This window comes from Chlamydotis macqueenii, chromosome 3 (assembly GCF_036417535.1).
Source record: "Chlamydotis macqueenii isolate bChlMac1 chromosome 3, bChlMac1.mat, whole genome shotgun sequence".
NCBI lineage: Eukaryota > Metazoa > Chordata > Aves > Otidiformes > Otididae > Chlamydotis > Chlamydotis macqueenii.
The window spans coordinates 33,177,128-33,203,750 of record NC_141558.1 but is presented as its reverse complement, the minus strand read 5'-3'; the positions used below and the strand labels follow the sequence as shown (position 1 = coordinate 33,203,750).

Sequence of the window (26,623 nt, the reverse complement as noted above, 5' to 3'; positions counted from 1 at the left end):
TTATCTTTCCAGGAAAACACTCACTCAACAGGAATGCTGTTCTTCACGGTGGAAAGACCTTGGGTGAAACCTAAGTGACATGCCAATTTTAATATGTTGTGATTTGCATTTTATTTAGGTTAACCGTTCAGACAGAGGACTCATCTTTTCCTTGCAAAGCACAATGCATGTTTATGGCACAGGAAGATCGGTGTTACTATTACCGCTCATTTAAGTCAGCTGTCCCTGGACAAACTAAGCGTATTCTCAAAAAAATGCCACATAGTCTTGAACTGTTACTGTATGCTTCTGTGAATATGGTCAGTTTAGTCCGCTTCAATAACAGATGTGCTAGCAGTGGGACTGGAGTCGCATTCTTACAGAAACAAGACTTCTGCAATGGGCTGGCTTGTATGCACGCTTGTCCACTCCAGCCTCCCCTCGACACAAATCGACAGCCTCCCCTCAACACAAATCGACTTTTCAACCCGGTAGCTGATTTTGATCAGACTTGACAGAAGGGAGAATTCATAAAAATGTTACCTTCTTACATCTTTAATGAAAATAAATGACCTGGCAGAGGAAAGAAACTATGTGCAAATCTCGTGCCAAAGAAAAGGCGCAGCATGCGACACAGCTCTCACTGCACATGAGAAATGCACAGGAGAGAAAACTGCAACATGCCACAGCTGAAGAAAAAGCGTCAGATAGCTTTAATCATCTTAAGGTACCAAACCAGGAAATAAATCCAGAAATGTAATTCCACGTTTTATGAATTCTGCTGCTTATGGGGCTACCTGTTAATTAAAACTACAGTAATTCTCCACTCACTCAGCATCTCTTGCTTTTTTTTAAAATTGTTAACTTTATATGCAAGGAACGGGACTTGGAGAACAGAATAACCAATATTACCTTGGAATCAATCAATAAACATGAAGCAAGTCATGTGACTGCCCGATACCTTTGCAAAATGTGCAGCAATAACTGCTTTTCAATTGCAGTAAAAGTTGCAGCAGAAATACCTGGTCGTTGATGAGTGGGCTGCCCGAGATGTCCGCATCCTGCCAAGCCCAGCAAGACAGTTTGCTCTTCATTTGCCTGTCACTTCCAGGAACTTCAGAGGCCTCAACAACTCACTCCCACTGAATTTCAATACTTTCTGTATGCCTCATATGTTACAAAAAATTAACCTGCACAGTCCAAAAAGTCCAAAACCAGCAATGGTGATATCTAGCACTAGCTTCTAACCTTAAGTTTAAAAAAATATCCAACCTAGAGTTGTCAGCTGTGCCTTATTGCCCCTCTACATGTGTAGAAAGTTGGTATCATTAGGAGATATAAGGAGTAGGGGAAGAGTCATGCCACAGGGTATTGTCACCTTTATATTGTTTTCACCCTGAAATATTGGGCAGAAGGTTATCAAGGAGCTCCAAGCAACTCCATAGTGACCATTCTTCGCACATCAAATACAGAAACTATGGAAATGGTCTGGGTCAAACTGTTTCCAGTATGTTGCATATTTTCATTTCAATCAAAACATTTAGATGTTTATTTAAACTATAAAATACTCAAGATCTGGACCAGACATAAAAATTCCCACAGAATTTTTTTTTTAAATATTTCTCAATTCTGAACTGAATTGGGGGAAATATTATGTGCAAAATCTTTCCTAAATTATTTAATTTTTTAAAGTACACAGGAATGTGGTAGGATCTCCAAATCCTCAGCTACCAAACTTATGGATGCCTCTGCTCACTGGGCTTCGCTTCAGCTTGTCTACTGTTCAACGAGCTGCAGAGTGGTCCAGTACCACTCTGGTCCAGAAATACAGATGGAAGATGGCAAGCTGGAAGCACAGGGAGCTGAGGAAGCAGGCAAACAGGAGGACAGACTGGTGAGCAGGAGTGCGAAGCAAAGCGGTATGGCAAGTCGTCAGCCATCTGCCTCCATTGCTGCTAGAAATACAACACAATCAAGAGGTTCCTGTGGCACTTCCTTGTAGTTTTCCTCTAGAAAAAAAAAAAAACTACTAACTGAGATTAGTAAGGTTAGGAATAACAGAAGTTGCCAAACAAACACATTATTTTCCCAGAACTCAATGCTGAATGACGCGTGATTGGTATTTCATAACATAACATTAAAAAAAACCCTACAGCTTTTAGCTTCTTTTCCTGGTCCAAGAAATCTGCACTACTGTCACAGCAGCACCTGGCAGGAAATGTAAGCGCACTTAAGGGCACATTTTCCTATGAATATTTCTTTATATCAGGAGCATAGACTCAAAAAGCTCCTTCATGCTTAAAAATGTGACTACTCTTAATGAATCATAACAGTTAGTGGCTGTTGCACTGGCTTCTCAAGCTGTTATTTTATGCCTTAAGCCAAATTTAAAAGAAGCAACACCAGAGTGTAACATCAGCTTGTCTTCACTTACTGGCGTGCTTCATTTGCATTCTCTCAACAAGGAGTTGTGAAATGTTAAACAACCTGAAGAATATTTCTAACTTGTACAGCAACTTTGAATTTTCCTCTGATTAGACACAAAACAAAAAGGCTCCTTTATCTTAAAAGTATCTCAGCTACAGATAAAAATAAACAGGTTAAAAATACTACATCATACTACTAAACATAAAAATATTACTACACTCATTATTGGTCAGTTCAAACATTTTGCACATTCATATAAAGTCCACAAATGCTGCATTTGGTATCTATCTGAACTGCTCTCTATGATTAGAGGGCTTTAAAAAAAAACTATCAAGGTAGAAAAGATGTAGTTAAATATATATGAAGAAATACATACGAAGGGAGTCACTCACCTTTTTTTAATGTGTATTAGGGGATAAAATACACTTCTAAAACATTATTTAGACATACGAGGCTTCAGGCAAAAGTAACCAAATAAAATGCAGGTTGCCCAGGGAGGTGGTTGATGACCCATCCCTGGAAACATTCAAGGTCAGGTTGGACAGGGCTCTGAGCAACCTGATCTGGTTGAAGATGTCCCTGCTCTTTGTAGAGGGGTTGGACTAGATGACCTTTGAAGGTCCCTTCCAACCCTAACCATTCTATGATTCTATGATTCTATATGGAAGACTAACATCTCATTTAGTTGGATATTTCTGGGACATCTGCAGTGGAATGAAAGGTAGAGCCTGGAACAGCTAGCACGGCGATGCCGGGATGGTGCTTATTAAGCTCTGCCGCAGGGCATGGTTGGATGGTCCTTGGCTCCCTTACAGCAGAAGCCCTAGAAAACACTCAGATGCAAACTGAAAGTATTACCAAGAACACAGAAGTCTGAGTCTAAAAAAGGGTGAAATACGTGCTAACACGTACAACTCCTATGGTTTTAAAGCAGAGTGCCGTTGCTCACCAAGTTTCAGAAACCAGCCCAGACACACTCATCAACTTTTTCACATAATTTTGCCTTTCTGGAGGGGCAGAAGTAGGTGATTAAAGGTTAAAGGTGAGTGTCAGCTTGCCAAATTCATTTAACAGCTTCTAATGCTTTTCACCAGTATTCAGCAGTACTTCCACTCTTTCTCTCCACCCTTTCTTTCATCTCCCCAACTCTACTTTGTATTTTTAATACTGAATTGTGCTTGCTAGAGCACCAACCAGATTGGAGAAGCTCATCTCTTGGCGTATCAGCCTCCCTCTGTGAATGCTTCATGAAAAATGCAGCAAGAAATCTCTAGTGGGAGTCTCACTGCCTTTCCATATGTTGGTCATCTGCAAAGAAAAGAGGGAAAGTGGAAAGGAGAAAATGGCTTGTTGGTAATTCTTAGCAAAACTTTCTCCTGAAAAAAAAAAATACTGATTCACAAGCATCTAAACTTTCATCAAAGGAAGTTATTGATTTTCTTCATATTCACAGGAATGTTGAGGAGTCCACAAAGCATTTTAATTCCAGGTGAAAAGGTCCTCTTAGTGAAGTGAAGCTCAATACATTTAAAAAACACACAAAGTGGCTAACACTGAAGCACAGCATTTATCTAACACATATTTTTACATTTTATTTGGAAAACAGTGAAAACCAACTCTTCACGGCAACTTGGGATGGAATTTTTTAAAACCCCTTCTACACGATGGCCCGGGGCGGCTCCACAAAAAGCACTTCAGCTGTTCAGCCCCCAGCTCTGGTTTGCACTTTGTCTTTGAGGACAGTTTGCTCCCATGACCCTTTATTTTTGGGGAGAAGGACACAAGATGGATGAAGTGGACAGAGATCTGGCTCATAGGCTACTTGACAGGTCATTAAACATGTGATTTAATTTTTGTGCTATAAAAACCACCTTTCTGGGGGGCTGCAATACAGTTTTCTCATTCTTTTTGCTAGTTTGGACCCAAAAACCCATGGACTATATGGAAGGGCTAAAGGATGACCACCTAATGCCCAGAAGAGGCCCATGGCCAAGTACAAGACGGGACAGATGCAGCCCATCAACTCTGGTACAAGTTAGCCCTAAGTGATGTGGAACGGGGAAAGCCTGCATCATTTCACCTTGAGATCAGGAGCTCCTACCTTCAACAGCACATTTGTACATACATACGTATATACTTATGTATAAAATCTCTAAGTCCACTGTATGGACGTACGTTAAGGTGGGTCTGCATTTTTTTCGGAATAGATTCACTTGGTGGTACTTCTGGTATGCATTTAGCATGAAGAATAAACCAGCATATACATTAAGGAACAGTTAAACATGCTCATATTGCACTGGAGCACCTATCCAGTATCTGGCTGCCAGGTCAAAAGAAAGAAACAACAGACAGAAAGGACGGGAAAGGTTAGAACACAGAAGAAATGCCAGTTTCAAAAGCTACATAGCAAAGGATAGATGTTCATTCACTTCAATATTATTTTAAATAAACTACCATGTAGGGGTTTTAGAATGGTTTAATAATTATTTCCTCCCTTATATTTGGTATAAACCAAAAATACCAAAGCAATTTCCCAAAATTTCAGCTTTAGCTTATATTTCCACTCTTCGTGTCTCCAATGTCACTTCATTTTTCCTTTCATGGTAATTAAAGATGTTGTCCATGCTATTTACTGGAATTTTGGGGAATGCATTTACTATTATTATCTACTTAACTGGATTATAGAATGTATTTTAAAGAAAAGAAACTAAATAATCTAGTCTTAACTATTTAATACAATTTTGAAACACATTTTAAATTGAGTATTTTTAATCTTATGGTAAGGTTTCATAGAAAAAAAAAATCACATGCAAAGGATTTTCAGTAGGGGAAATAAAAAAGACTCAAAAGACCATATCTTTTTTTTTTTTTTTTTAAAAGAAGATAACACTATAGGGAAAAAGCCTAACTAACTATAAGTATAAAACCATAGTTATCCAAATCTAGTATTCACATCACTACAGACTTCAAGACTGACTACTCATATTTGAAGTAACTATCACAACAAGAGCAGACGAGCAGCTTAACAGCAGCAAAAGGCAAGCCAGGTTTCCCACACAGCCACACCTCAGTAGACATTTATTGGTACCTCCCCAAGAAAACCATGCCCTCTCTCAGCCAAGGGTAGAGCTGCTGCAGGACACCGGCTCTCAAATGATGCAGACAGAACAATGGTAGACCTCAAAAGATAAATCTAAAGAAAGACTAAAAGTAGATTCTAGATTTCTTTATAAAAGTGCATAACAAATGGAATTTTTCCTCTATGGCTTTAAATTCTACCTGGTTCTCTTAGGAGGCAATATTTTCAGTACATGGAGGTGTGCAATTTTGTGCCATGAGTATTGATATATCTCTTGTTTTTGAAGGAAACCAATATTACATACTGCTGTACTTAATTGCTCCCAGGTGTATCTCAATTACTACCCATAAGGATTTCACTCCATAATTTACACACAAGCAATTAAGCACATAATCATGTTTGAGGCAGTTAACACTCATCTGCTCAATAGAATCTTAGTCTTCAAATATACGGAAAAGTTTCTCAGATAATTTTCCTTTTCAGTACGATGATTCTAGTGAAACGGCTTCCTTCTCCTAGGGACAGATTCAAACCCAATTGTTAAGAGCCAAAAATTATCAGCAGTGAGTAATTCCTGTGTCCCCTGTAATACAAGCTGCTGATTTCAGTCCTGTTTTAAATCAGCACCATGCACCCAAGTGCAGTACCACTAATTAGCGCACTTCTTCACAGGGTGGTCATGCCAGACAGACCGCACAAGCTACAGGAACAAAACTCACTTGCAACAGCAATGCCCCAGGACAGGGGTATAGAAAACAGAAAATTGCGGAATTTAATGACAATGTTGGTTCTATATAGCCACTCTGAGGTTATATAGGACACCTACATTTCCAGGAATGGCCATATTTCATATATATTACAATTATAACTTTTTTTTTTAAAAAAAAAAAAAGGCAAAAAGAAAAAAGAAAAAAAAAAAAAGCAGAATCTCATCATTACCAAGAGGCTCATCAGGACAAGTACAATCATAACTCAAAGTTAAATGGCATTATTTGTTTTTCCAAACAATTTTTAAACCATCTCTTGTATTTCTGCATTTTGTGTGCCTGGAAAGTTACACAAAACGTGTTGCTTCAGGGCTTCACGTAATTATACTGGGCATCCAGAAATAGGTGTATCTGACTCAGAATTTCTGCACACGTTGCCAACCAATCAAACCATAAGAAATGCAAGCTATGGTTAAATTAAGCAATAAAACACCACAAGCAGCAAGTTGTAACGTATCAGCATGCACCACACTGCAAGGAAGAAGATCACAACAGGAAACAGTTTCAAGTAGTAGTTGTCCCCGGTACTGTCACAACTGTGACTTTATGCAATTTGAGTCAGAGGACCAACTATTCCAAACCGAATGTTACAGAACAGGACTAAACATAAAATAGGGATAAGTGCACTAAAGCAGTGATTATATTTGATTGCCAACTGTTATCTACCACCTTTTTAAATCTTTATAAATGCAAGTTTGTTTTTGCTTGATAATCATCCCACTCTGTAGACAGACTCTTCCAGCCAGATTTAATTCCTTTAATGTCTCTGGCAAACACAGAACTGGTATAAAAGCAGACTGAACTAGCACCTCATGCTGAGACATTGTCATTAACCTTAAGCTAAAAAGGTAAGCTCGGGAGCTGTATTTTGCAAGTGGTGGTCCAGGACAGGCGAGCAATTCACCAGATGATCTCAAAGAACACATGCTCGTCCAGATCTCTTCACTCTGAAACATCTCCATGATGGAAGGTGTAGTTGAGCTGGTTTTATTTACCCTTTCTTTTTCACAATACTATGAAAGCAAATTATGTAAAACAACTGTATCAAATCTCATCCCAGAAATTTCAAAAGAAAATTTATTTCCTCATGAGAACGTTAGGATATTTGTTTTCATGCCCCAAGGGTAGTCATTAATAGTTAGCAACTTGCACCAAGTTGATAGACAAAGCACAAAACAAAAGAGTAGATTAATCCTCACATATTTTCTCCCTAAATTTTAGGAAAGTTAAAAATTTAGCGTAACAATAAGAGAATGGGGCTGAAAAATACAAAGCAATTATAGTCATTGATAAGCACTGCCTACATAGACAATGACAAAAGCAATTAGAATAGAATAGACTATTTCAGTTGGAAGGGACCTACAATGATCATCAAGTCCAACTGCCATAGAAGAGAAACCAGGAAGTGATCCATGCCAATATTGAGAACTTTCCATTAATAGCTGCTTTTTCATAGAATCTTTACAACCTTGCTAATTCAGTAATCTGACTAATTTGTAACGTCATCTTCTAAATGGGAAGTGATAAGTCTTGAGTTTGAGTTGCAAGCAGTTCTTTTAGTTGATAACTATCTGTCAAGCAACGTGGCAATAAATTCCAAGCAATGTGGTGATAAATTCCAAGCAATGTGGCAACTTAGCATCAACTGCATTATATGAATACATGGGGGATTTTAGACTGATAATATAAAGAACAGTCTTTATCTATATTCACTATGAAGCAAACTCTGCTATCAAACACTACTTTGCACAAAGGCTGCAAACATAATATACAATCAGCTATCACACTAAAATATCTTAAAGAGTTATTTGAACAACTGAAGTATTTCCTATTGATTTTAGATTAGGAACGTATCCAGATTTCCACGCCTGCAAGAGAACAATCATTTCCAAAAAGGAATAAAATTGTATGTAGCAAAATACGTTACTTTGTACCATATCATTTTCCAAACTCTATGGCTACTTTTGCAGCAGTATTTTTATGGCTACTTTTCAAGGAAAAGTATTTTGCCACTTACAATATCTGTTATTCATTGCAAAGATCTAAAAACATTGTCTACAGCATATTGTTATCCAGGTGATTTACCAGATAACGTACTCAGTACAACTGATCACTCACAAGGCTGTACAAGACAGCAATGACACAGGGCCGATAGAAGCCTGAAGTAGAATTTTCTTTAAATTACACGGCACTCCTAGAAAATTCAAGAATAGAAAGATAAAGCATCCTGTTACTTCACTGGTATTTCGCTTGAGTAAGAGCTTCCGGATTGAGTCTGGAATTAACAGCTAGTAAACAGCTTTAGGGTTTGGCCTGCCATTTGCACCTGCTAAAGACTTCTCTATCCAAAAGTACTAGTGTTTGACTCAACAAAATATAAATAATGTCCTCTGCTTTTATTAATGGGGACAGCAATGTATGTCAGCACTTTTATATATATATATATATATATATACACATACACATAAACATCGACATGCTTGAATGCATCAGAGAGTTTTCTGAAAGCCCAAAACTGTGAGCTGAATGCCAGGTTGGTGCTGAAATTTCAAAGGAAATAAACCACTGTGAAAAAAAGCTGTGTTCTCTTCACACCTCAGCAATGTCCACGGGGTCCTCTTACAAAGGTGACCATTAGCAAGCCCTTAGGTTCCAGTTCCATGGTTCTGTGAGGGAGGACTTGAGTTAATTAGAGAGCGCAGAGGTAGGAAAAGATCATTAGTCCCTTCGGAAACCAACTGGGCACAACCAAAGGAAGAAAAAATTGACTAGCAGAGTAGCTAAAAAGCCACTCAAAGGAAAGTCTAATGTCAATTTTGAGTGGCTTTTTAGAAAACACCTGAAATCTGCTAAGAAGAAAAAGAAGCTTTTCCATTGGAAAAAAAAATAATCTAGAAACAGTTCACTTCAGACTCAAAAAAAAAGGAATAATAATTTTTCCAATGGGTTTGATTTTTTTCCCTCAGGAGAAAAGACCTGACAGTCTTATTTGCTTTGTCTTTGGAGAAGACAAAGGTGTCTACATGTACAAGGGTGAGGTTTCAGGAAAGTGTGCATTCTCTTTGGTTGGCGTGAACGGAGAGGCCACACATTTCTATCTTTCCCAGTGCATTCGCTGAGGTACTAAAAAGGCAAACACAAAAGACAACCAGAAGACTTCAGTGTCCACGTGTGCGCGCAACAAATTCTAGGGTTTATTTTAATGAACACAATGTATTGAATGATCCAATGCAGCATCAAAACAGTGGACACAGTGGACACAACCTACCTAGACACAATATATATAATTTTGAAACTCCTGTCATCTAGAGGTTAGCTGGTAAGATAGAAAAACTGTGTAAGACTTTCCGTTGCAAAGGTCTGTATTGCTGTTTCATCCTAGGTCACAAGCAGAATTACTCTTTTTTACTCCTGTGTTTGAAGAATTTGTGCAAAATCTCTACAAGGCTTTTAAAGTTTGGTACAATGTCCCAAAAGACACAGTGATCATATCACAGCAATATGATCAGTTTAAACTGCTTAAACTAGCTCAAGTGCATTAAGTCCATCTTCATTCCATACTACAGACTGCAAAAATATGCAGATGCAGAAGCCTCTTTTGAGAGAAGCAGCTTTATAAAAATATACCTGCTCCTATTCATGTGTACCTTTTGCAAAGTTTGTCAAGCCCTAGGATTTTGACAACGACCTGTTTCAAAGAACCCATGAGACTTCCATCAATTCCCAGGGCATCCCATTGACTATTTTCCCCATGTTGTTACTAGTCTTTATCAGCCACTTAATACCTGCAGCTTTTTTAGCTCCCAGTCTCAGAAAAAGTTGTAAGACCAGGTGTATCATTCCAACCATTAATTCATCTGCCTCCTGGTATCCCTGCCACATGCTGGGAAGCTGCATTGCCATTCTGCTTGTTCTTCCACCAGTCATCCATTTCTCTAACTCAGTATCTTCATACAAAGCCAAATAATGCAGGAATAAAACTCTCATTAACCACGTGATATATCACATTCATAAAACCGTTACACAGTGGAATTCCCAGCTAATGTAACAGCTCAACGTCTGCCAAAATAAGTGTGACCTACAAAAAAATGAATGGAAAAAAACCCACACCACGGTTTTAGTCAGAGGTTTACTGAAGTTTCGTTTAGTTGCAGTAAGTTAGACATGCACCCATATTAGTCTTCTGCCATCAGTAGTTTATTGCTGAACAAACAGCTTTTCTGTCATATACTGCCGAGGTGGTCAGACCCACCAGAAAGGAACAGTTTCATGTGTTCTTTTTTCCACTTAGTGAATCATGCAAAGTAGACTTTCTGTTTTTGTTATTCACTAACAAATGTAATTTTAAAAATTAACTAGACAATTTTTTTTTTTTTTTTTACAGCTAGTGAAAGTTAAGGGAAACATTTCTCCCTGGGCAGTACGAGGAGCTGACTGGGCTGAGGGACAGGGGTTATGCAGTCACAGGGACGAGCACTCAGAACATGCTGAGTCCAGACAGAAGGAGGCTGCAAGAACTTAAATACCAAGAGTTGAGGGACAGTTTGAGCTGTGGCGACAGATAGGTCACACCTTTGAGATACTAGGTAGACAGAAACAATACCAGGAATGATAAAGGTCCATCTCAACAATGATGCCTGGGATACCATCCTGAATAAAAGACAGTGACACTACTGTCTGTGGTAATTTAGAAAAAGCTAAGGGGAGAACTGGCATTCTTGCCTACAATGCTGACCAATGCCTTTGTGTTGCCTTCCCATATTATTCGTAGAGAAAAGACAGATTTCTTCTGTGAAGATTTTTCACTGTTTGCAGAGCATCTAAGATGCTGACAGATAGCTAGATCAGTAACTAGAACACCCAGGAACAAAATTGATACAAATACTTGGTATTACTTAATCATGAACCTGAATCTCCTGCATTTGTTACATGGAAGACATTTGCGGATCAGTGAATGACATCCTGCAGAGCTCTGGCTGGGTGTGTCATCCTTCTCACAAAGTATTTAACAATTTTCCAGTAATCTGCATTAATTATTGTTTTTAATAAAACTAAACATTTTAATGAGTTTTTAGAACATGCAACCAGCAATTCCCCAGACTGCAAGATACCAGTTTTATCCTCCTGCCAGAAAACAGTACGAACTGTACGCGCAGTGATTTGTTGCTGTCACCTGCACACCCTCTAGAGGTAGGCAAGGCAGCCCTCACTTTGAACTTAATCCACAGATCCATGCATGGAACAGCATAACCTGCCACCGTCATGTACCCTATACAGCATGCCTCACGTTTAAAGATGAGGCTGAAAGACAGAAATTTATTACCGAGCCATCGCAACATACTGAGTATGGCAGATACTCTGTGTGTTCATAAGATGAGGCTCCGTGGTACACGCCGGACTACGATGAAGGCAAATGCTAGTTCACTGCAGGATGCTGAATGTAGGTACTGGGAGATGAGTGGACTTCCCTAATACACTTCTCCCATTTCCCAGATCAAAATACACTTCAGATCTCTTGACTGACTCCTCTCTAAATTACTTCAAAATCTTTGCAACTGTTCATGTTTTCATCCAGGATTGTTTTCATTTTAGTCTTATTTCACAGAGATTTGCCTCTTCTACACTCAAGACAAAAAAAAAGAGTACAAGTTTGCCAGGGATAAATAAACCTGAAAAACACAATCAAAATTCTACAAAATTGTATTTCTTAGCTACTGAGCACTCTGCTACTTAATTTTCTCTTCCAGATACAGATCATATCTGAAATGTCACTGCGCTGTCTTAATATATCTGAGTTTTCAGAAACTATCCATTATATTATTTATGATTAACTCCTAAGGCTGGTGATAAAGGCAAGCCAAAAAGAATGCCATGACCTTTCATTGTGGTGAGGTAATTTACAGACATGGGCACATGAAAAAATACTGGAGAGCGAAATCATACAAAGGATTTTTCCAAGTAAATACGTCTCTTCTGACACTTACTGGTGTAATATCACACTTCAGTTTGGTATAGGTCTTTCAGCTCCAGCTTTTCCATTAATGAACAGCAGCAATAACAACATTTAATCTAATATTATCATATTTTTAGACATCTTTGATATTTTATGGATATCATTAACTCAGCTACGGTTTCAAGGGAAATTCTCTGGACAGGAATAAAACTGGCTGAATTCTTTCCTGCAGAAAAAGTTCCTGAGGATTGCATTTCTCACTGAGCTAAAGGGTATTTAGAAGTGGTGGAATTTCAGATGCACCTCCCCAGGTTTTCCTCCAAGTGTCGATGTAGCTATGCAGGAGGTCAGAGATTGGGCTGCTCTGTGCTCACCCACCTGCATCCCTTCCTGTCAAACCACCGACAAGAGCAGCTAAAAAGTGACCTAAGGTCCAGCAAAGAGTGGAGCCACATGGGAACAAACGGCTGAGGCTCAGTCTCAACAAGGAGATTTATACGAGCATTTACCAAAGGAAAAGCGATCAGAAACACAATCAGGTAGGGAATAAAATTTTCATGTTGTAGCAAAAATATGACTGACTATTGCCATTATATACAGGGTCAAGACCTCAATGGAAGAAAAATGTAAAATCAATACCATATTTAATTTATATATAAATCCAATAAATTGATTCACATTGGTACTTCAGCTTTCTCTCTACAGAAAGCAGATAATATAAGGGGAAAATGTTAATTAAAACCACATTATTAATATAAGACAAAGACATTTGTAACCCAAAGGTAATATTCAGTATCAGTCAAGTACTGTTACAGCCAAATAGACATTCACAAATTCTCCTTCACTTCAGTGATTTTGTTCCCACCTAGTTAACTTCTCCTGCCTCTGCAATTCCACAAAGCTCTCACCATAACTTTCCCAACATAATATCTGCAAACAGCAAAATCTCATGTGGAGTGCCCACACATGAATAATGTAGTAGCTTTGAAGATTTCAGAATAGGCCTTCCTCTCTCCATAGAAGAATTTCTCAAGTGTAATCTTCAGCAGATTTATAAACATGGCTCTAATTCAGACGAGGTTTCGCCAACATCCCTGATTGAAAGATAAAGCTTTTATCAATGCTCAGCTTGACGATTTCTACTAATTACTATAAATGCCTAAAACTATTAAAATCCCACTAAAAAGTATGTCTACAAGCATTTTCAGGATGAAAATACAAATTATTTCCAAAGACTATTTATAATTCAGGATCATCACTGCCTACAATAACCTCTCAGTTCCAGTATCGCGGCAAATTATTTTCAGTAGCCAAATCACGAGTTTAGTCAGCAGTCAGTGTGACCTTTGAGGAAGGCTAACTTCTTCACAGACATTATCTCCAACCACCAAATAAAATCTATTGTTTCTAAACTTAAGGGGAAAGAAATATGTCTGTTTGAACAAACTGTTCTATTATATAAAAAATTGCAACACCCACAGCCATTAGCAAAGCTGTTCCTTTTTTATTCTAAATTTTGCTTCATCATCAGTATACAGGTGCAGTCAGGACATCTCAAAGAGAGAAACATCTAAGGATTAAATGACTAGCAATTGAATAAATAACTTGAGAGCATTCATACTTACGGCAACTGACTATAGTTGCATGGGAAGTGTACTGGAAGCTCCTTGAAAAAAACCCACAACATTCAACTAACATTTCTAGTAAAAATGAGTAGGTAGGACCACATGCATGAGAAAAAGAGGTTGAAAGCAGGTTGTAGTGAGGTGAGTGTCAGTCTCTTTTCCCAAGTAACAACTGATAGGATGAGAGGCAACGAGGCAACGACCCCCAGCTGCACCAGCGGAGGTTTAGATTGGATATTAGGAAAATTTTCTTCACAGAAAAGGCTATCATGCATTGGAACAGGCTGCCCAGGGAAGTGATTGAGTTACTATCCTTGGAGGTATGTAAAAGACGTGTAGATGTGGTGCTTAGAGACATAGTTTAGTGGTGGACTTGGCAGTGCAAGGTTTATGGTTGAATTCTATTATCTTAAAGGTCTTTTCCAACCAAAATGATTCCATGATTCTAAGTTCTGCCTCCCAACTGCACTTCAGAAGGGTTTGAGGGACACGTCTAAGAAAAATCCTCCAACTGCTAACACAGGCTTTTCTTTCCTCCCCATTGCACAGATACCTGCGAGTAGCTCATTCACATGCTGCTTTACATTTCCTGTCACCTATATGCATCCTTTTGCAGAGAGCACCAAAGAGCAAGACTGCTCCTTCCTGTGGCAATGGTTCATCTGATGCATGTGAAAAAACCCTGACTCTACAGGAAAGGATCAACTGCACAGAGATCAGAGCAGAAATAGATATTTTTTTCCTCCTAATTATTTTAGAGACTATTTCTAACCTCAGTCAGCATAACTTTCTGGGATGTACAAGAGTTTTTCAAGCCAATGAGTTCACTGTGTGATTTCCTGGCAGCATGGTAATGCTTCTCTGGTGCTGGGCCACCTGGAGGGGAAAGGACATCACTTGCTCACCAGCCTCAGTTGCAGTGCCCTGGACACTTCTCCAGCCTCACCATGCCGACTTCAAAGGAGCCATCACCTGTCATTCTCCAAAGACATGGCAGTTTTGCCATTGAAAAGAAAGAGGCGGTTACCAACACTGGGGAGACCGACCTACATTTCCAAGTTCACCTGCAAGGACGAGTGGCCTTCTACCCTCACTACTTACAGAAATACATCCAAAACAGTATTTCATCTTAATTTTCCCACAAAAGGCCCTCTCAAGTATGTCAGGATCCTTTCACTTATTCAGAAAGGCCCCAGCAGTAACTTTTAAGTGCACTCCTGCCAAGAAGAGCCTGGAAGAGGAAGATTTGTGCATTTGCTTCTAATGGGCAATTCTCAGATACCATGGTTATGGATGAGCTTAGGCTGTACAACGCAATTAAATTTAATGCCCTAGGAGACGTTAGATGCTATTTCTGACTGAATGACCTCAAAAGGGTGTGTGCAGATGCTCTAATCTATGCCACTAGTGAACCACGAAGGCATCTGAATGTATTCAGCAGCATTTTTTTCCCCTCAAAGCAGAAACATTTTTCTCCCTTGGTTTTGTCATATTGGACTCCTGGCACTAGTCTGTTGCTACCATATGATATCAGGTATTACTACAATAAAACAATTAAAACTCTACAGAGATCTTGAAAGGTATAATATGTTTGCTTTGTCGAACCAGGGAGTCTCAAAGCAAGAAGGAAGCCAAGACAAACAGGAATATATTGCTTGAATCAAGAAGTGGGCAGGTACAGAACTTCCTTTCTTCATTATTTCTAATCAGTTTAAGAGCATGATTCATTTATTAAACTTCATTCTGTACAAGTGGGGAGAAAAAGTGAATTACCCATTGAATGAACAATAGAATAATGAAAGGAAGCAGCAGTTACTCCATGCCTTTGAAAATCACTCACTCTTCAAGAAAACGCTTACATACATATTTATGTCTATCTCTGTTAAGGAACATACATTTATGTTTGAAGATTTTCTTGGGTGAAGGCCAAACAGAGAAATTCAGATACGTCTAGCTGGAGGACTGCATCCACCTCTGAATCACTGGACCAGACTGTATTTCTTAAGAAGTAATCACACAGTCTTTCAAGTAGAAGACGCTGCCTGAGACCACACTTCAGTGCCCAAAGTGATGAACGTTTTGCTGAGCTTCCTGTAACGCAATTACACTGCAACTCAGACAGCTATCACAAGATAAATCTAATGCGCAACAGAAAATTGAAAATATTTCTTGATTAAGTGCAGCTGACCTGCAAGAGAGTCTTTGAACTTTCAATTAATATCTTTAAAGGAAGTTTACTTTGCACATGAGCACAGCAACTGCTTGAAATTATTTTGCAATTGCTAAACTGCACAGCTGATGAATTTTCTACCTTAACTGACCTGTGGTGGCAATCCCTTGGGTGATCTACATCTGCTCTCTTACAGGAAATCTGTAAACTAAACTTAAAAAAAACCAAACTGTCAGATAAAATAAGAAAGGAGAGGAAAAAAAAAGTTTCCCCTAACTCAGTATAGTTTATATAATACATAGGCAGAAGCGAATCTCCACACACCAGCCTTAATTTAAAAAAGCCAACAATGCATGTTCTGTTGTGGCAATGGCTTGCAAAGAGAAAAAGCAAAATTTATTTTAAGAATAAACATCTGCTTCATTAGGAATACTGTAGTAAATAATGTCTATCACGTATACATGTTAAAGACTTTTCATTAGATAGCACTGTTTATGCTTTCTACTCCATCTGTGCAGAAGACTTGTGTGCAGAAGACTCACTTTTACTTCAATTAAAATCAGTGGCAAATTTCATTAATTTTCATCAGACATTTATGGTAATGAAAATATGAACAATATAAAAATGTTAAAAGCTTGGCAATTACGGTTTACCTCTGAATTATTAAGAAACAACTACCTTACAGCCATGATCTTTATTTGCAATGTCAAGAGTTTACATTGTCTAGTTTTTTCCTTCTGTGTATTTTCTCCATAAAAAGATTAATCACATTACAAACCATGTGCTTTTCCTTTCCACTGAAACTATTATGAAAAATTTCACTGCATTTTAATGAGTATTGGTAAACATACTAGTGATGTTTATTCTCATGAATAGGGAAATCACTATTAATGACTGAATGATCATTGGTATTCCATTTGCTTGATGCTAGAAATTATTTGCAATTATTGCAAAAATATTAGTTGAATTGTACTTGCATCCAATTCAGGAAACTTAATCAACCTAAAAACAACAACAGTAAAACACAGTGAAAGCTATTAAAAATATAGTCAGATTTTGAGCATGGAAGGAACATCAAGCCTGTAGGTATCACGAGTTTTATTTTTCTTTAAAAGAAGATTTAAAAGTATTGGGAAAAAAAACGATCTTTAGCTCATGCACAATTTTTGCACAAGGGAAAAAATTACAGCAAAAAGACAGTTATCAAGAAAGCTCTTATCTCACTTCTTGCTTAAAGATGGGGAAGAGATGGAGAAGACTCTGCTTGTAAAGGTTGTACGTTCACTTAAAAATTGGAAACCCAAACACTAATCTAAGATACTATCCACCTTCCTAAGCCCATACACAATTCCTAGTCTCATTTGACAAATAAACTTAATGACAAATAGAAGACATGCAAGAACTTTCACCGCTCCAGGTCTTGGTGACTCTTTCTCAAAGAAAGCCTTTTGTTCTCTTCTTTCTCAAAGAAAGCCTTTTGTTCTCTTCTTTCTAGGACACTGAGGATCAGTTTTGATTTTCATGGCAAATTAGTTGTTTCCCCTGGATCACTACTCTTGAGTCAGAAACAAGGGTCAGTACAAATGAGAAAACTGAGAAGATCAAGCCCGAAAAAATAAAATGTGAAACTTTATTTTACTAAAGTAAGTATACATCACATGATAAACATTCCTAATACTTCTACTGAAAATCCTGAGACGGGCAACAGCTCTCCAACAAAAACCAAGTGAAAAAGAGAAGCTTTATGTTATTTATTTGCCCTTGACAGTGTTCCAGGAGAGGACTGCTGTCGATGAACAACACTGGGAAAGAGGAGAAATGAAGTGCTGTTGACCATTTTGTCTTCTCTGCTGATCACAGAGAAAGTGCAAGTGGTTTTAAAGACTGTTGTATGTCCACGTCTCTGGTCAGTGTGTAGCGACTGAGGTAGCACAAGAAGATACAGGACGTGAACATAAAAACATATGAAGTTCAATTAAGAGAAAAGCAGAGCTCTGCTTCTGGTGCAGAATAATGCCACATATCCAGACAGGCTCGGAACCTACTGTCTGGGTGGCAGCCCCACCAAAAAGGGCCTTGGTGTTCCTGTGGACTCAGCAGGTTAAGTACAAGCCAATGACATGCCCTCATCAGATATAATGCAAGCCCCAGAAAACTACATTAGAGGAGTGGGGCCAACAGTCTGAAGAAAGTTGTTCTTCTCCTCTACTCAATGTGGCCTCGCACCATGGCACCCAGTTGCGCCCCCTCAGCTGAAGAGGGATGTGCAGAAGCTGGAAGAGATGCAGGAGAGCAATCAAGACAGTCAGGGGCCTTGAGCTTATGTCTTACATACAGAAGTTGAGGGAGCTGAGCTTGTTTAGTCTGGCAAGAGGGTGATCTAACAGGTGACCTACTGGCAGCCTACAGCTACCTGAAGGGAAATTACAAGGATAACAAAGCCAAATTCTTCTTACTAGTGCCAGATGATACATAAAGGGACAATGACCATAAACTGCCACTTGAGAGGTTCTGGTTGGCTCTCCTGTCCTTCCTTCCGCCTGCCAAAAGCCCTCTTTTTTACAACAGGTGGGTGTTGCAGACCTGCAGGTTACCCATCGAGGAAGTGGAACCTCCATCCAGTGAAGCTTAAGACTTGTCTAGGCAAAGCCAGGCTGACTGGGAAGTGTGTCTTCCAGATGGACTGGGTGACTTCCAAAGGTCCCTTCCAAACAACATTTAAGTGAGAAACAAGCACACATATAGAATTGCAGACCACCTCAGATATGGCAAACCACTGCAGATTTATTCTGAAGTGCATCTAAATATCCACCATCATTCATTGTCACTCTCTGAAAGAAAATGCCTACTAAAGATTAGGTGTTACAGTTAAAGAGTTTTAAATTTTTACCTCCTTAGCACCTAATAAGATTTGCTTTGCCACATCATTTATGTTGTCAACCCTATTATTTGTTAACTGTAAATATCATACTGTTATTTGGTTTTTAAAGCATAGAAAAATACATTGTTGTCCTAACAACATCAGATCCTGACTCTGAAATGATGCTTGAAAAGAGGAAAGCCATAGATCTACCTACAGAGCACTGGAACTAGTTTGTTAGATGCATTGAGATGGGTAAAATAAAGAGAGAAAATAATTTCTTTTACTTTCTGATAGTAAGGGAAAAAGCAAGTATTTTTGCTGTTGCACATTATTGTTTTCTTAATCAGAATGTGGAATCTCCCTAATTATACCAATGGCACAGTATGATGCAGTGCTGTTAGGTCACAGGCAAAGATGCTGCTGTTCAATAGCCTCCTGATCATTAGTAAGCTATGTCCTTTCCAGCAGATCTGGAAAACTAAAATAGCTAGTTAAATCTTTGATACCATCATTATACTTTTTTTTCAGAAATAATTTTTTAAGCCTTTTCCCATCAATAATGCAAAGGACAAGAAGAACATCATACAGGCTCTTAAATCCATCCAGCACAGCAGCTTCTATCTCCAGCAACGGCCAACAGAGGATGCCCGTGGAAACCTACAAATACAGGTCATGCAAAGTGATACTGCCCTTGCGCACGCATCCAGCCCTGCGATTTGTGGTTCAGAAGCTTCCAGAGCAAAAGGTGGTGGCTTTGTAAAGCAAAGGATATCCCCACAACAGATGTTAAAGACTTTTGCATGGAGTATATTACAAAGAAGTCAGTAAGAAACAGAAACTTTATTATCCCTGAAATAAATCCAACATGTTAAATTAGGAAACTTACGCAACTAATTATATCCTACCAGTATAAACAGTATCAAAGAGCAGTATTTTTTTTCTGAACATCTTATGCCATCTCTTTTTCAGAATGTCAATTAAGAATAAAAATAATACAAAATCCTTATAACAACTGAAGATGAAACCCAGAGTTAAATTCGCAACAAATCTGGAATTCCCCTTTGATCATTCGAAGGCAAGGTTTATACATTTTTATCAAACCAGACAACCTCAAATAATCCAAATAAACAGCTACAGCAACAACAGAAAGAAATCCCATGACATCTCAAAACAATGCTTTTGAAAAGTTACAATATCGGAGCATTTTGATGCAGGCGTGCACACGTTAAATATGCACATGCTCCATGTGTAGGTGATGTGGTGTGGCATAAATATTTTACTAGCAGGAGTTTAAATTACTGACTCATTGCTCACAAATGGTATGAATGTTCTTTTTCTGATTTTGTAAGTGTTCATATTTTTTGTGTTCCTGAATGATGAAGAACAGAAGACTGTGGTATCTGAAAAGCAGTTTTTCAAAGACGTGCGGGAAAGATCTTAGATTTTTAACTGGGGCTTCCACATAAAGAGCTGCTGAGGTGCACAAAAAGGAGCCAAGAAACATGTAATTTATGGCTCTACAGCACAACTATACTGAAGTCAAAGGCCTTTGCTCAAGAGTCAGTCCTTCTTCTAGTAGCAGAAGTTTGCAGAACAGCTGTCTTTTCCAGCATTTGGCAATTTTATATTTGCAAATAAATGAACCACTTGACTTCTGAATGTAGGTCACAACACTCATTCCTCAGGTGCTTGGCCTATTTTTTCTCTTATTTGAAAGGGCAAAAAGAAAAAAGAAGAGCGAACTGGGCATAATTCTTAGCTCTAAAGTGTTTTTCCCTCTGGAAATTAGAAATTAAAATACCACTGCAGGGATGAGTTCTTATTTGTAAGTGGTGCCTAATTTCCCACTTCTTATTTCAAAAACAAACAGGCAAATATAAATAAACTTCTGGATTGAAGACTTTAAATTGAAACTCTGAAACCACCCTTGCGTTATTTCAACATGCATATGAGAACATGCTTCATTTCAGGAGACCAATGATCTACAGGGAAGGTCTCACACCAGATAGATGGCTCTGCAACAGAAATAGTAACAGAGCTATAACGGGCTCCACAGCAGTCAAGAATAGCTCAGCAGAGGTAGGAGCAGACATCTAATCCACGCATGTAGTAATGTCTCTGCAACTCCAAGCTACTTCCCTGCTTCAAGACTTTTCAAATAGTTGGCGTTTATTTATTTTTTTTTAAGTTCTGCAAGACAACACGTTTTCCAAGATGCAAGTGTACTCGATAAGGTGGCTGGAAAAAAATGAGCCTCAAACACCAAAAATATTATCATATTATCTGGCAATCATTAAATCAGACTTATACAAATACATTCAAATAATTTATAGACTGGTAATCAGGATGGCTGTCAAACTGAAATCAAATGGAACCTCAAATATACCTTAAACACTGTAGCACTGACAGATCCTTAAAGGTTATATTATTACTAGGTGCCTTTATATTACAGCAATGTTTCAAGCTCTTTCACACAGATCTGCTCAGATAAAAGATATAATGTTGGCATTTACAGCTGCCAAAATTGCCATTTGCAATTAAAAATTAAAACTGGCACTCTTTCTATGCAGGCAATTATCTAAACGCAACTGGCAATCTTCCTTGTTTACAGTGCTGCTGTGTCATGACTTCACTCTGTTTGGAAATTTACTTTTTTTTTTTTTTTTTTTTTCCCTGAGGTTTAAACTTGTCAACTTTATTTCCAACTTGAGCTCTCCTTGTTAGAATGATTTTCATTGTGATCTCAAAGAGAAAGGTCCAAAACTACAATTTACGGATTTTGTACGGCAACGTCAGGCACCGCAGTAAGACAATTCCTGATAAATACTTTGGTGGTTCTCACAACATGAATTAATATCCATCTGCGCCACAGGATAACACCTGTAAGAACCCAAACAGCAAGATGTACCAAATAAATGTCCTCCAAGAAGAAAGTTCAAGCTGCAAGAGCTGATTTTCACAGCAAAACAGGGAGAATAGGCAGATCTGCTAAGTGGCCCCAAATCCTTTTATTGAATAAAATGTAACGTTAAGTAAGTTTCTACTGCTTGTTATCTACAGCAGTTTTGATCTACGGAATACATCGATCCACAAAGTATCTTATTAATTGGACTGCCATGTTTTCGGCAAAGTATTTTTTCACTTATAAAAACTTTTATTAAAGTAGGATTTCGGGATTCCCCTGCTGCTGGGAGAGGAGCACTCTTTAGCTTTCAGGGAACAGTTGCTTTTTTTTTACCGAAGCTGCTGTAACTGCTAGCTTGATCTCCGCAACTATCATGGAAATACAGTTACCTACAGCATATCCGTTAAATCTTCTGGTTTATTTACGGTATATTTTCTGTAGTCAGACATAGAAATACCTTGTATTCTATCCCCAATACAGTAATGCCTATCATCCTTCCTCTGTCATTTATCGAGACGTTTTCATCGATGGCTGGGACTCAGTGGAAGGACTCCCTGCCAGCCTGTACCGCACGCCTTGCTCAGCCACCCGAAAGGCTTTTGAGCGGGGCCTTTTCCCCCGGATTTTGTCAGACCCCCTAAAAAGCGGGGATTGCCGCTGAACCAAGGAATGCCACTGACCCTGGGGATGCTTGAAGCAGTGGCAGCCTCGGGTCCCCCTCACGCAGCTCTCCCAGCCCAGCCTCTGTAAACAAAGCGGCACAAGTTGCGGTGACAGCACCGCTCTCCACGGAGCGATACGACGGGACGAGTGTTATAGACCCCGGCTCTTTCTGTCGGAGGAGGCACTTGCTAAAAGCCCCGCGGCAGCAGTGCCGGGTACCGGAGGAGGGGGCGGCAGAGACCGGTCACCGTGCCCTCTCCTCCTCGGGAGTGGCCCCCGGCACTGGGAGCGACAGGTGGGCGCAGCCGGGCCGCGGCATCCCGCGGCGAGCAAACGCGTGGGACGGCGGGGCGGCCCACGCCGCCACCTGCACGCCCCGCGGGGCGGAAACCAGGCGCGCTCGGAAAACACACGGGAGGAAGAGACGGCGCTGCGCGGCTCCGCTGTGCAAACCGCCCAGCGCTCGCGTGTCCGCGAAGCAAAACCCATGCCGGGGGGTATCGCCGGCGTCTCCACCGCGCCCCGCCGCCGCAGAGAGGGTCCCGGGAGCGGCTGGCATCCCCCGCTCCGTCCAACCCGGGGGACACTGTGGGAGCGCCACGCAGCTCCCCCGCGCAAACCGGCGGCCTCAAGCGCCCGGGAGGTGACCGAGCTCTCTCTGCCCGGGTGAACCGAGCCTTTCCCCTCTCAACTCCTTCTACTATCACCTCCCACACAGGGCTGCGCGGATTTTCCGTCGCCCGCGCAGCAGGTGGCGGCTCCCCCGCCTCCGCTCGATGCTCGCCCCGGTGGTTTCGGCGCGACTCGCCGGGCGCTTGTCCTCCTCCCCCGGGGATCGGCCCGCGGAGCGATGCTCGAGGAGCGGAGGGAGAGACGGGAGGGTGGGCGCCGCGGGGTGCGGTTCCGCTCCGGCCGGGGACAGGTGCGGGTGGTGAACCGGACGGGACGGGACGAGAGGAGACGGGGAGAGGGGGAGCGGGTCGGTACTCACACGAAGGCGTGGTAGACGAAGGCCCAGCCGCGGGGCCGCTCCAGCACGTTGTACAGGTAGTTCTGCAGCCGGCGGTACTTGGCGTTCCTGCGGCAGCTCGGCCCGCTGCTGTACGACAGCGGCTTCCCCAGCAGGCTCATGCGGGCCCCGTGCTTCCCACGGCGGCCCTCCCGCAGCCCGGCGGGGGCGGCCGCCCCGCCGGTGTCCAGGAGCAGCAGGCCGTCGCCGCGGGCCGCCGCGCTCGCCAGCGCCCTGCCCCGGCCCGACTCCACATCCTTCATCCCCGCCGCCGCGCCGCTCTTCACCCAGAGCCCCGCGGAGCCGCCCTCCTCCCCGCCGCCGTGGTTGCGGGGCATGGCATCACCCCGGGCGCCGGGGCGGGCGCCGGGGCCGCGGCGGAGCAGGGCGCGGGCGGCGGCGGCCAGGCACCCCGCGGCGGCGGCCCGCAGGCGGCAGCGGGGGCCGAGGGTCTCCGGGCGGGGCCCACGGGGCGCGGGGGCGCGGGCCACTTTGGGAGCCCGGCGCGGCGGGGCCGGGCTGCGGCAGCTTCGCGGGGGCCCCGGCGAGGGAGCGGGAGCCCCCCCGGGCGCGCTTTCCTCCCGGGCGGCGGCTCCCGGCGTGGCTCCGCGGCCCGGGACGGGGCGGCGGGCGGGCAGCTCCGCGCAGCTCCGGCGGGGAGGCCGCGGGGGCGAGGACGGCGGGCGGCGGGCTCGGCGGCGCCTCTGTCCGCCCGCTGCCTGTCCCGCTGCGCTCGGACCGGGCGAGCTGTTGCTCTCCGCTGCCGGCGGCGGAGAAAGTCGGGTCGGCGAGGGCCGCGCTGCCGGTGGGCCAGCGGCAAAGGAGGCAGCGGCGGTGCCCGCGGCGGGGCGGGCGGGACGCGGCGCCCGCGGGCTAGGCTACACGCACTCCCAGGAAATGTCCATTTAAGTCCGAAAAAGTAACCAAACTGCCCTTAAGTCTCCGGTGGCAGCGGCGGCGGCGGCGATGGGGCGGGGGAGGTTCGGCCAGCGGTGGGACCTCGCTGCGGGCGGGGCAGCGCAGGGGGGCCGCCCGGTGTCCCCCCGAGGGGGCGGCGCAGCCCGGCCCGGCACGCTGCTCCGGCGCTTCCGCCGTGCCCCGGCACAGAGAGAGAGAGCGAGAGAACGAGCAAATCCCAGCAGCGGCGGGGGCTGCCCTCCCCGGCGGGCTCCCTCTCCCGCCCCCGATCCCCGGGGGCTCCGGCCCCGGTGCGGTGCGGCCGGAGCGCAGCGGTGTCGCCGCTCGGTGCCCGAGCTGCGCCGAGAAAACAAAGCTCCCCCTGCCGAGAGCGGGCCTTTAACTCCCCGCTGCATCAAGGTGAGCTTGCGAGGGAAAAAAAAAAAAAAAATTCCGCCCCACCACGTCGCAGGCGCGGCCGCCCTGCGCCTCCCCGCCCGGAGCCACCTTTTATTGCAAGTGATCGGCGGGAGGCCCCCGGTTACCCCCTCCACCACCCCCCACGCCGCCCGTGCCGCTCTCCGGGGCTCGGCAGCGTCCGCCGCCCCCCACGGGAGACCGTGGGTTCCGGGGGAAGACGTGGGAGCCCCGCGCTGCCCCGGGGGAGAGGGCGAGCCTGCGCCCGGGGACTTCAGCACCGGCTTCGTGAAAAATAAGCTGCGTGTCGCTGTCTTTGCAAGCCCGAGGACCGCAGTGTGAAAATGTGAGGCTAATTCTTGAAGGGTTAATGAAGAAGTAATAATGTGGACGCTAATGTTATACAAAAATCAATAGAAGCATTCAGAAATTCAATTAAATTCTAGGCTTTTTTTCCTTCTTACTGGCTAGTTAGAGGCCAAGCTCTCAACCCTTCATTTAACACACCATCTGCGACTTCCAGAAAAGCAGAAGGAAGCAGTGAAGTAGATGTCATGTTCTGGCTGTGGACGTCAACTTGTGCAACATGGAAACATCAACAGCACTGACCTACTGCTACAGTGTCTCCAGAGCCACGCGATCAGTTGTCTTTACATAAAGAGCTTCATCTTTGTGCTTTCTTCGCTGCACTTCCTCCTCCACTGCAGGCAGCTTCAAACAGGAACTTTCTCACATGTGAAGCACGGTGGCCGCTCACGCTCCTGATAAGGAGGATGGCAGAAACAGCACACATGTCAAAACAGATGTTAAGTGGTGGATCCAAGTATCCACAGCAACCCCATTAATATTTAAGCTTTCCAGTGGCACATAGCTACTCCTCTTTCTTTGAATTGGAAATTGAGTTAGTTAATCCTTCGTTTACCACTTGTTTGCATTTCCCTGGTTTGATATGCAAGTGCTTGTGCTCTTCATTTTTCCCATCCCTGTGTACTCATTCACAGCTGAAGATGTGGAGCGTGCCTTTCGCATCAGCTGGGCCTCCTGCACCCTGCATAGATTTATACTCCACTGGCCTTAGTCGCTTGAGTGAAATATTTGAGGGTTGGTACTCAAGTTCCAGAAAGCTGAACTGTGTTCGTTCAGCTGAGAGCAGGTGGTCCAGGCTGCTCAGCAAGGCCCCTGTCCCACAAGCGCTCACCCCCAAGCTTCGTTTGATTGCTGCGGGCAGGCGGCGGCACAGCTTGCAGCGGCAGAACTACATGTGTGCATCGCTGTTGACAGGATCAGGGCTTTAAACTGGGAATTTGGTCAATAAAGTACGAAAATAACTCAACTCCTGTTCCTGATGTACTTTTTGTGATCTGCTAAGAAGTATTGTTATAATTCTGTGCCCTCTAGTGGCGCTTAAAATAATATATTAATTTAAATAATGGTAAGGAAGGAAGTCTATGAGCACAAATAGCATGGACCAGTACTGAAACTCAGCCACAGATGCCAGGACAGCTAGAAGAAAACAAAAGTAATGCTCTTGGTGACAAATTAAGTATTTTATTTTTACAGTCTGTGAACAAAAGTGTTTCCCATTTATTAAATAATGCTTGAAAAAGTTTGTATCATGAGAAGAGATTGATGGTAATTAGTCTAATCCCTACTTGTTAATACGTCAGATAACCAGGACATGATACACTGATTGAATGCTGAGCAGATCATTAGCACCCGGGCAGCTGCCTGCCCTGTACTATGCTGTGCTATGTCGAAAAGCTAGTCCTCTAAGAGTTTATTGCGAAACACGGGCGTAGATTTATACGGCAACAAATTCCCCTGATATTTTGGCTTTGGTCTATATAATACCCACAGAGAAAGTCGTGT

The 26,623-nt window shown here is 42.4% G+C and overlaps 1 protein-coding gene and 1 long non-coding RNA gene across 2 annotated transcripts in view; one reads left to right on the top strand and one right to left on the bottom strand.

Annotated features, from left to right (window-relative positions):
- The window catches only part of KCNQ5 (potassium voltage-gated channel subfamily Q member 5), a 297,043-nt gene extending 273,265 nt beyond the window's left edge, over positions 1 to 23,778 (bottom strand). Inside the window, exon 1 of the mRNA XM_086745001.1 lies at positions 23,423 to 23,778. Coding sequence (XP_086601127.1) covers positions 23,423 to 23,778 — 356 coding nt within the window. The remainder of the gene's footprint in view (positions 1 to 23,422) is intronic.
- On the top strand, positions 23,237 to 26,087 carry LOC147601216 (uncharacterized). The gene is made up of 2 exons (XR_015258159.1): positions 23,237 to 23,353; positions 25,278 to 26,087. It is a non-coding gene; the product is annotated as an uncharacterized LOC147601216 (long non-coding RNA).
- The last annotated feature ends 536 nt before the right edge of the window (positions 26,088 to 26,623 follow it).